This window comes from Gadus morhua, chromosome 10 (assembly GCF_902167405.1).
Source record: "Gadus morhua chromosome 10, gadMor3.0, whole genome shotgun sequence".
In the NCBI taxonomy this organism is placed as follows: Eukaryota; Metazoa; Chordata; class Actinopteri; order Gadiformes; family Gadidae; genus Gadus; species Gadus morhua.
The window spans coordinates 14993740-15004350 of NC_044057.1; the positions used below are offsets into that span (position 1 = coordinate 14993740).

The 10611-nt window shown below is 43.2% G+C and overlaps 7 protein-coding genes and 1 pseudogene across 16 annotated transcripts in view; all 8 read right to left on the minus strand.

Moving 5' to 3' along the window:
- Positions 1-10611, minus strand: part of LOC115552155 (protocadherin gamma-C5) — a 297188-nt gene that overhangs the window by 157773 nt on the left and 128804 nt on the right. Inside the window, exon 1 of one of the 10 annotated variants that reach the window (XM_030368012.1) lies at positions 3371-5915. The exons of 7 other annotated variants lie outside the window; for them this stretch is intronic. In XM_030368012.1, the coding sequence (XP_030223872.1) occupies positions 3371-5752 (2382 nt within the window). In that variant the 5' untranslated portion in view covers positions 5753-5915. Of the gene's footprint in view, positions 1-3370; positions 5916-10611 lie in introns of those variants that run through there. 2 more of the 10 variants (XM_030368002.1, XM_030368013.1) reach the window with 2 other exon arrangements.
- The window catches only part of LOC115552186 (protocadherin gamma-A11-like), a 136054-nt gene continuing 125443 nt past the window's right edge, over positions 1-10611 (minus strand). Inside the window, exon 2 of the mRNA XM_030368042.1 lies at positions 1-675. Coding sequence (XP_030223902.1) covers positions 646-675 — 30 coding nt within the window. The 3' untranslated portion in view covers positions 1-645. The remainder of the gene's footprint in view (positions 676-10611) is intronic.
- LOC115552161 (protocadherin beta-15-like) overlaps positions 1-10611 on the minus strand; it is an 88013-nt gene continuing 77402 nt past the window's right edge. Inside the window, exon 2 of the mRNA XM_030368017.1 lies at positions 1-675. Coding sequence (XP_030223877.1) covers positions 646-675 — 30 coding nt within the window. The 3' untranslated portion in view covers positions 1-645. The remainder of the gene's footprint in view (positions 676-10611) is intronic.
- LOC115552194 (protocadherin beta-15-like) overlaps positions 1-10611 on the minus strand; it is an 80467-nt gene continuing 69856 nt past the window's right edge. Inside the window, exon 2 of the mRNA XM_030368048.1 lies at positions 1-675. Within this exon, the coding sequence (XP_030223908.1) occupies positions 646-675 (30 nt within the window). The 3' untranslated portion in view covers positions 1-645. The remainder of the gene's footprint in view (positions 676-10611) is intronic.
- LOC115552195 (protocadherin beta-15-like) overlaps positions 1-10611 on the minus strand; it is a 69242-nt gene continuing 58631 nt past the window's right edge. Inside the window, exon 2 of the mRNA XM_030368049.1 lies at positions 1-675. Within this exon, the coding sequence (XP_030223909.1) occupies positions 646-675 (30 nt within the window). The 3' untranslated portion in view covers positions 1-645. The remainder of the gene's footprint in view (positions 676-10611) is intronic.
- LOC115552190 (protocadherin gamma-A9-like) overlaps positions 1-10611 on the minus strand; it is a 60449-nt pseudogene continuing 49838 nt past the window's right edge.
- The window catches only part of LOC115552193 (protocadherin gamma-A11-like), a 43620-nt gene continuing 33009 nt past the window's right edge, over positions 1-10611 (minus strand). The window contains exon 2 of the mRNA XM_030368047.1: positions 1-675. Coding sequence (XP_030223907.1) covers positions 646-675 — 30 coding nt within the window. The 3' untranslated portion in view covers positions 1-645. The remainder of the gene's footprint in view (positions 676-10611) is intronic.
- LOC115552192 (protocadherin gamma-A11-like) overlaps positions 1-10611 on the minus strand; it is a 41056-nt gene continuing 30445 nt past the window's right edge. Inside the window, exon 2 of the mRNA XM_030368046.1 lies at positions 1-675. Within this exon, the coding sequence (XP_030223906.1) occupies positions 646-675 (30 nt within the window). The 3' untranslated portion in view covers positions 1-645. The remainder of the gene's footprint in view (positions 676-10611) is intronic.

A 10611-nucleotide genomic window follows, 5' to 3' on the forward strand; every position in this document is an offset into this window, starting at 1 on the left:
TAATCTCTCATATTTATTCATAATCCAGGTGAAGGACATTCAGATCCTCAGTAGGGTCCACTACCACATCAAAACAGCACCATTACAAAGGCTGATTAAGTAGGTCACAGTTGTGCGTTTAACATGCGCACACACGTGCACACAAACACACACACACACACACATACACACACACAAAGCTGGTACATCATTTAAATGGATGTTGCTGCAAAGCATGACATTCTCCACATCATGACTGCATTATTCAGTTGGTTGCAGCTCATCTACAGGCAGGTTTATGATTATGCAGTGACCTGCTCCAGCGGAGACAGACAGTCCATGTCAATATAAGCAATGGAGCTTCCAGATTCATGAATCATTTTGGCACCTATTACAACACCTTTAATGCAATCATGCATTAACCATGTGGACTTCTGGTCATCAATAAAACATGAACATTGATTTCCCTCATATAAAAATAAAAATAAAAACATCACAAATCGTATAATTTCCAGGAAACAAGGTATTACAAAAAAGACAGAGCAGGAAAAAAGCAGAGATACAGCTATTGTACTAGAAAAAAAATCGATTCCATTTGAGAAAACAAATCAAATAAGTCATCAGGTGGTGCTGGTGAGAGCGTGTGGTCTAAACACAGGTAAGGCTTTAAAAGTTGGTACAGTGAAACTGTCTTACCTGACGGGGGGAGAATGGATGGAGCGTCAGCGGTGTGCAGTGGAAAGGAAGGAGAAAAAAGATTGTTTAAGTATAGTATTCAAACCATAGTGCAACGCTACACATGCATAGCCAATGTATTGCAAAACATCTAACATGACATCAAAAATACATCATTCATCCGGAAACAGCGGCTTAGCCAGCGGGCGCCTGTCATACTCGGTAACAACACGAAGGCAAATGGTTAATAAGAGAAAACACCACATTAGTATTATGTGTGAAATGTGTTGCATGTTTTCATTTATTCCCAACTGAAGCCATTCCGCTCCCACACATGAAAACAAAAAATAACAAATAAATAATGTTGTGGCCCAGATTTAGCAAACCAAAATAAACATCTGCAGTACACAGCGTGGACTGACCTACTAAATTATGCTTATGATTCATCAGTCTTTTCCTCTCCTCATGTGGACCATGGCTGAGCCTGTAGCTATACTACATGCACATGGATTCACTCAGATGTTATTCTGATAAGATAACTCCCCTTCATCATTGCAACAATGCAATCGGGCAAATGCTCGGGTGTAGTGCTTTCTAAAGTAAGGAAAGATAATGAAATGATTCGGATGAATGTGATTCTTTGTCGTCCGTTTAATTATTTGGTCTCAGAGAACATTAGAAAATGTTAAGAGGTTGAGTAAGGATCCAGTAATTTATTTATGCATATAGAAAGCAGTGTCTTTTTCTCTTTTTTCATTGGTGAATAAAAGGACTACATATTAATTTAGTAAAGAGCCTTTGGGTATAATAAAACTGTTTCAGTCAGCCTGGATGATTATAACTGCAAAGTTCCCTTGTATTTACTGAGATGCGACAGATATGAAAATTTGTGCTACATTGACAATGCCAACACATTAATACTGTTTTGGTTTGAGTTAAATATTAAGGCACGTATGTTCATGTTAAAGGGCTGAATCATCTCAGCAGGCTGTGTCAAATGATTTTCTTTTGATAATCTGGTAAATCCCACCTTGGATGGCATCCCATTTCTAACATTTGACCTATTAAATAGTGCACAGTTATGAGGAATCCATGAGGCCTTTAAAGAGGTTTGAGTGTACTTTGGGAACAGGGGGAATTGATGGGTGGTATACAAAGATGGAAAAAGGATAGGATGGAAAAGCTAATTAGTGATTTTACTGTTATGTATTTGAACAGGAGAACATAGGTCTAAATGTAAATGCCACTTTCTCCATTCCATTATTAACAGAAATTACAACACACAAACAGGAGAGGAATCAACCCTTCATTGGATTTGTTCAATTATGATTTAAAGAAAGTTTTCAAAGTAAGACATTAAGATATCCTAATCATGCAGAGCTCAGCGAGTTCTTCAGGCATACAAAAGGATCACAGAGGAGGAAAAAAAACATATTTGACTGCTTACAGTTGTGTTTTATATCAATGCTCAATAAAACAGTCCACGGCAACATTCAATCAAACAGCTTTTCGGCCCCATGTGGTAATATCACATGATTTGAAAGAACATGTAACATATTCCTTTTATTGATTTCACGTTAAGTACAAAAGATGAGGCCTGGAAACATGTTAAGGGCTCCACTCAGGTGTCCACATAGCAGGAATGCACCGCATCTGGCCTCACCTTCAGACTGGAAGCCTGTCTGCACTGACACCTCTTAGGGTGTTATTTAGGTATACTGCGCTTCTCTCCTTCTGCGTGTGAGGGTCTAGATTCTTCCTTAATGCAGGTTCCAACCCGGCCTACGACTATGTAGCTAGGCAGGAGACCGTAGGTGGAAGGGAAAACAGGCCGACTGAGACGTGCATGTGCGTACGTACGCCTGCTGACCTTGTAATACATGATCGCATCGCTTAAAAGAAGGAGAAGAGGAGTAACAGTTTCTAGCAATGGTCAAATACAGGTGAAGGTGATGCTGGCATCAGATTCAACCCTGAAATCCGCTGTTTTAACACTGGTATCCCATCGCCAGCTAGGCTGACTGTGGCAATAGATGAGAGGGACTCAAAGCTGTTGATCTTTCCTAAAACCACTACCGTCTGTTTTGGTTCAGCTAGCTGTAGCCCGGGCAGTTTTAACTGTGCCTGTGTGTACGCATACGGTTAACAGGTTATGCCGCATGGCACCAACGATGCATGGTGATCCGATTCAGAATGGACAGCGACCAGCTTGGTGACCATGTGACCTTTGGGGGCTTCTATAGGAACCATACATTCTGCGATCAACCTGGACGACTGCACAGTAGGAAGATAATTGATGGATCGTTGTAATGACCTGCGACGAACAAGTGCCCTGTTAAAGTACTGAAGACAGAAGGACAGCCCCGTCTGGAGTGTGTGCGCAAACATGCACACGCGCACGCCACACGCACAAATGCACGCAAGCACATACTGCCAGAGCGAAACATAATCCATTATTACTTAGTAGTGCAAAAGGATGTATGTGCTGCATTTCAATACTTGCCAGGCCAATATGACATATATATAAGATTCATATTTCATTTTATACGACTGGTTCTATGTTTTGCCAATATAGTTTCTCTTTCGACCGCTCTTGCCAAGCCAGTTGCCTTGTATGTGCAAATAGACTTGTATTTCATGAGAAATGACACACATCAGATTCTGATGAAACTAACTTCCACAGCTAGATTAGAGGAGGGGTCCCTGTCACGCTTACCTCAGGCGATCCCTCAGAGTCACCAAATATCTCAGCAAAGTCTGTTGGACTTTTTCTCAGGGTCTGGTCGGCAGGCAGTGTGTTGTCATTGTAAGACGTGGCAAACTTAAAGTCGCTGGTTCTAGAGCCCGTGGTTAAGTAGCCGTCATAGTTGTAGGCGCTGCGCAGGGTGGCCATGCCGTCCACCTCGGCGTAATGAGGGGGCAGATAAGCGCTGGGGATAGCGACGGCTCCATCAAACAACAGTCTGGGCTTTCTGCTGCGACAGAACCTCAAACTCAGGATGAGAACCAAGAAGGTCAGGAAAAAGGTGGAGACGCACACCAGCGCAATAATCAGATAAAATGTCACTGTAGAATCACTCTCCTCTGTGTGATGGTTAAAATCTGCCACTTCTGCCAAGTCGTCAGAAATAAGGAAATACACCACACATGTGGCGGAGAGAGGAGTGGGCCCGTTATCGTTCACAGAGACAACGAGGTTCTGTTTCATGCTGTCGCTTTCTGAAATGTCCCTCTGGGTCCTGATCTCTCCACTGTGGAGACCGATAGTAAAGAGTCCCGGGTCAGTGGACTGAATGATACGATAGGACAGCCAGGCGTTCTGTCCAGCGTCTCCGTCCACTGCAATCACCTTGGAGACTAGAGAACCTCCGTGTGTCGCCTTGGGGACCAGCTCGGTCTTAAAATCATTTCCTTCAGATGTTGGGTAAAGTATCTGAGGAGTATTGTCGTTCACATCCGTTATGTAGACACTGACCGTCACAATGCTGCTGAGTGGAGGAGAACCGTTGTCTCTAGCCATCACCTGGAACGTAAAGCTCCTGAATAGTTCATAATCCAAAGACTTAAAGGCCTGGATGACCCCCGTGTCTCCGTTTACAGATACATACAGGGACACTGGGGAACTGTTGACTTCACTGGGTAAAAGAGAATACACCACGGTGCCATTTTGTCTCCAGTCTGGGTCTCTAGCGGACACTGAACACAGAGTAGAGCCTGGTTGGATGTTTTCAGCAACATAGGCGCTGTAGGACGCTTCATCAAACAGAGGCGGGTTGTCGTTGACATCGGCTACTGTTAGCTGAATGATTTTAGAGGAGGTCAAAGGGGGAGATCCCTCATCTGTGGCCATAATGGTGATATTATAATCTGACACTAGTTCACGGTCCAGACCACTTGTGGTTACCAATGAGTAGTAATTCTTAATCGATGGAACAAGTTTAAAGGGGAGGTTAAGTTGGATGGAGCATCGGACCTGTCTATTCTTCTCAGAGTCTCTGTCCTGCACGTTAATTATCGCAACCTCGGTGCCTTGTGGTACGTTCTCTAATATGGGGAACGTGAGAGACTTAATATGTATCACGGGTGCGTTGTCATTCACGTCCATAACATTAATTATTACATTCGTGTAGGACGATAGTCCCAAACCATCTTTGGCTTTGATGCGTAATTCAAAAGACTTGTCAATTTCGAAGTCGATAGCCCCAATTACTAGTATATCACCCGTTTTGCGGTCAATACTAAATCTATTTTTCACGTCGTCTGGAACGTGTCCGAAGTCGTACGTCACCTCTCCGTTTATCCCAGCATCCGCATCAGTCGCGTGTACAGTAACCACAACAGTATCTAATGGAACGTTTTCCTGAACACTGGCTTCATAAACAGACTTACTAAACACTGGGGCGTTATCATTTGCATCCAGTACAGTGACGTGTATACCCACTGTACCAGATTTAGGGGGAGAACCCCCATCCATAGCAGTTAAAATCAAATTGATTGCCTCTTTATTTTCACGATCCAGCTCTTTGTCAAGAACGAGTTCGACCGTGTTTCCATCAACCGACAATTTAAAATGTTCATTCTCTCTTAAGCTGTACCGCTGGACTGAGTTCTGTCCCACATCTGCATCCCGCGCCTCCTCTATTAGGAAGCGGGCTCCACGGTCAGCAGATTCTTGAATCTCTATTTTGACCAGATCTTCGTTGAATAACGGAGAGTTATCGTTGACATCTTGAACGTGAAGACTAATACGATGGAGCTCCATCGGGCTCTCCAGGACTAGTTCTTGTTTCATGACGCACGACGCCTTGTCACCACAAAGAGCCTCTCTGTCGATCCTCTCAGAAACAATCAAATCTCCGGTGCTCAGGTTTATATCACAATAGCGTTTAGAGTTGTCCTCTGTGTCAATGCGTGCCTTTCTTAAAGAGAGTTTGCCTGTCGCCAGCCCAATATCCTTGACAATATTTCCAATTACAGATCCACGCTTTATTTCCTCTGGAAGAGAATAGCTTACGTCCCCAATCGCAAAATGCATCCAGAAAACAAAGAAAGCGACAATGCCCGTCTGAGAAACACTCCTCTTCCTTTTCAACGCCATAACAACGCGTCGGTTAGAATACGCCCGTCTCAGATTCACAGCAATGCAGCGTCTAAAGCTAAACGTGTTGTTGTATCAGCATCTACTGAAATACCAGTATTGTTGCACCAAAGCACATACTGGTCTGAACGACGAAGAGCAGGAACCTTTGTACACTTCTTCTCCTAGTGGGTGCGGAGAGAAGATGACATTCTCCATTACTGGCTACATAGCGACACCTTGAGTTTAAAGAGCAACACTTCATATGCAGCTACACGAAAAGCATGTAGCGATTTCGAAATACTGCATTGAAAGGTTTTGTATTTCACCCATTATTAACTGACTTAATTCAAATTTGAGCGATTAATGGAGTCTTAAACACTATAATGACATGTGAAAGTATATTCCTGCTCGTTCTCCCATGTTAAGATGAGATCCTACTGTTAATGTAGGCTACAACTAAACAGGAAACATTAGTATTTCTTGACGTAGTCCAGTGTAGTTTACTTTTCAGTATAGCAGTCTGATGTGTTGTCCACTTAATATACTTACTTCAGAATGTTTTCCAAACGAGTTAAAACTATGTTGGATTTTTTATTTATAGGTAGTGTGTCATAAGAAACAAAACCACACTTGGAACACATTAACACTTAAACACTATCCAGTAAAGGTGTACTAAAATAAACAACTATTGATTAACAAACAATGTGCAAATCCTTATTTGGGAAAACAATGCATATAATTTATAAAACATCAGGATTACATAAATTTGAATCTGCTATTAATTTTTGCAGAACTGTAATGATTGTCTATGGATTATATTCTCTCTAAAATGTCTAGTATTCAAGTTATCATCAATATATGTATTTGTTGCTCCGAAGGAACATGGATAGAGGTACATTCATCAATCTCCACATATAGTAATCAGGGAAATATCCTGGCTGGATTAAAACCATTCTGGCAAATGTTGTTATCAAACGTAACAGCAATCAGAAATTATGGTATGTAACATGAAATAGTAAAAAAGCTAACATCTGGTGAATGTAAATCTTATTCAAACATTCAATTCCAGACATTGATGGATAGTATAGCCTTCAGATATCAATTACATTCTTTTTTTGTTTGAGACACATATAATGCATAGATGCAATGTCTGCAACTTGCAGACATTGAGAAGCTTCCATACCAAACAAAATCACCTTTCACAGGGGTTATAAAGTATGTTATGAAACACATCTGACAGATTATTTATCCTTCCAAGCTGTCACCATGTACCTATGGGGTCAGTGAAGCCAACATACTATGACTTAACGTTCTCTCTGTATGTATCAGGCCTAACCTCATGTGAACAACATGCTACAGAACACTGAACAAACTACAATAGATCTAGGTTACAACCGGTTCAGCACCATGGACAGGGACCTACAACACTCATCCATCTACATTAAGCCTCAGCCCTGTGTCTTTGGAGAAGGGAAGTAGCAGGGGAACCCTGGAGCAAACACACAAAACACCATTTAGAATGCATGCTAGGAATACAACACGTAATTGCACCACAAATTCATAGTGTTTCTCTCTTTCACCATGATGTCCAACCTCACATCGTGGAACACAGAGGTGATGGAGGTAGAGGGATGGAAAAGAATGATGGATTGGTTGAACAAAAAGTGAAAAAGTGCAGTATATGTTATTTCATGATGTCAGAGATGTTCTGCATGAGATAAACACCTTTAAACAAATGTATATCCTCTCGTAGAGAACCATCCTGAACACGAAGGGGTCGAACACTTTAAAATACTCTTTAATACCATCCAACCTCTACTCCTGGTGGTTAGATCTCTCCTTATAGCCATGAAGGCATGATAACAAGATCAAATTAACCAGAAGTCATAGGTCTGCACAATGCATAGTCCAATAGGTTTTGATATATGAACTCCCTTTTTCAGCCAGCAGCATTGAGGGATAGATAGATGGAACAAAATGAGGTACAATGAAATAATCTCTGCAACTAAACACCATTAGAAACCAATCAAAAATATGTAAAAACCTCGAGCACATTTCTCCCTTCAACCGAGCCACAATGTGGTAGTCAACAACATAGACCATAAGCGCAGCGTCATGCTTAGGGAATCAAACCATGTGAAACAAACTTCCACAGCTAGATTAGAGGAGGGGTCCCTGTCACGCTTACCTCAGGCGATCCCTCAGAGTCACCAAATATCTCAGCATAGTCTGTTGGACTTTTTCTCAGGGTCTGGTCGGCAGGCAGCGTGTTGTCATTGTAAGACGTGGCAAACTTAAAGTCGCTGGTTCTAGAGCCCGTGGTTAAGTAGCCGTCATAGTTGTAGGCGCTGCGCAGGGTGGCCATGCCGTCCACCTCGGCGTAATGAGGGGGCAGATAAGCACTGGGGATAGCGACGGCTCCATCAAACAACAGTCTGGGCTTTCTGCTGCGACAGAACCTCACACTCAGGATGAGAACCAAGAAGGTCAGGAAAAAGGTGGAGACGCACACCAGCGCAATAATCAGATAAAATGTCACTGTAGATTCACTCTCCTCTGTGTGATGGTTAAACTCTGCCACTTCTGCCAAGTCGTCAGAAATAAGGAAATACACCACACATGTGGCGGAGAGAGGAGTGGGCCCGTTATCGTTCACAGAGACAACGAGGTTCTGTTTCATGCTGTCGCTTTCTGAAATGTCCCTCTGGGTCCTGATCTCTCCACTGTGGAGACCGATAGTAAAGAGTCCCGGGTCGGTGGACTGAATGATACGATAGGACAGCCAGGCGTTCTGGCCAGCGTCTCCGTCCACTGCAATCACCTTGGAGACTAGAGAACCTCCGTGTGTCGCCTTGGGGACCAGCTCGGTCTTAAAAGCGTTTCCTTCAGATGTGGGGTAAAGTATCTGAGGAGTGTTGTCGTTCACATCCGTTATGTAGACACTGACCGTCACGTTGCTGCTGAGTGGAGGAGAACCGTTGTCTCTAGCCATCACCTGGAACTTAAAGCTCCTGAATAGCTCATAATCCAAAGACTTCAAGGCCTGGATGACCCCCGTGTCTCCGTTTACAGATACATACAGGGACACCGGGGAACTGTTGACTTCACTGGGTAAAAGCGAATACAGCACGGTGCCATTTTGTCTCCAGTCTGGGTCTCTGGCGGACACTGAACACAGAGTCGAGCCTGGTTGGATGTTTTCAGCAACATAAGCGCTGTAGGACGTTTCATCAAACAGAGGCGGGTTGTCGTTGACGTCGGCTACTGTTAGCTGAATGATTTTAGAGGAGGTCAAAGGGGGAGATCCCTCGTCTGTGGCCATAATGGTGATATTATAATCTGATACTAGTTCACGGTCCAGACCACTCGTGGTTACCAATGAGTAGTAGTTCTTAATCGATGGAACAAGTTTAAAGGGGAGGTTTAGCTGAATGGAGCATCGGACCTGTCTATTCTTCTCAGAGTCTCTGTCCTGCACGTTAATTATCGCTACCTCTGTGCCTCGTTGAACGTTCTCTAATATGGGGTCGGAGAGAGATTTCAATTCAATGACGGGTGCATTGTCATTCACATCGATAACATTAATTATTACTTTCGTGTAGGACGACAGTCCCAAGCCATCTTTTGCTTTGATCCGCACCTCAAAAAACGTTTCTAATTCGAAGTCGATAGCCCCAATTACTCGTATATCTCCCGTTGTGCGATCAATACTAAATCTACTCTTCACGTCATCTGGAACGTGTCCGAAGTCGTACGTCACCTCTCCGTTTATCCCATCATCCGCATCTGTCGCGTGAACAGTAACCACAACGGTATCTAAGGGAACGTTTTCCTGAACACTGGCTTCATAAACAACCTGACTAAACACTGGTGCGTTATCATTTGCATCCAATACAGTGACGTGTATCCCTACTGTACCAGATTTAGGGGGAGAACCCCCATCCATAGCAGTTAAGATTAAATTAATTTCCTCTTTATTTTCGCGATCCAGCTCTTTGTCAAGAACGAGTTCAACGGTGTTTGCATCAACCGACAATTTAAAATGTTCATTCTCTCTTAAGCTGTACCGCTGGACTGAGTTCTGTCCCACATCTGCATCCCGCGCCTCCTCTAGCAGGAAGCGGGCTCCACGGACTGCAGATTCTCTGATCTCTATTTTGACCAAGTCTTCGTTGAATAACGGAGAGTTATCGTTGACATCTTGAACGTGAAGACTAATACGATGGAGCTCCATCGGGCTCTCCAGGACTAGTTCGTGTTTCATGACGCACGACGCCTTGTCACCACAAAGAGCCTCTCTGTCGATCCTCTCAGAAACAATCAAATCGCCGGTGCTCAGGTTTATATCACAATAGCGTTTAGCATTTGCCTCTGTGTCAATGCGTGCTTTCCTTAAAGCAAGTTTGCCCGTCTCCAAACCAATATCCTTGACAATATTTCCAATTATAGATCCACGCTTTATTTCCTCTGGAACAGAAAAGCTTACGTCCCCATTCGCAGAATGAATCCAGAAAACAAAGAAAGCCAGAATGCCCGTCCATGAAATGCTCCTCGTCCCTTTCAACGCCATTACAACGCATGGGTTAGAAAACGTCCCGGTCAGATTCACAGCAATGCAGCGTCTAAAGCTAAACTTGTTGTTGTATCAGCATCTACTGAAATAACAGTACAGTTGTCGCAAAGAGCATACTGGTCTGAACGACGACGAACAGAAACCTTTGTACTCTTCTTCACCGAGTGCTTGGAGGGAATCTTACTTTCTCCATAACTGGCTACATAGCGACACCTTGAGTTTAAAGAGCAACACTTCATATTCAGCTAAACAAAAATCTTACAGACATATTTGAAAATCTACGTGAAAAGTTTTTCTTTCCTGG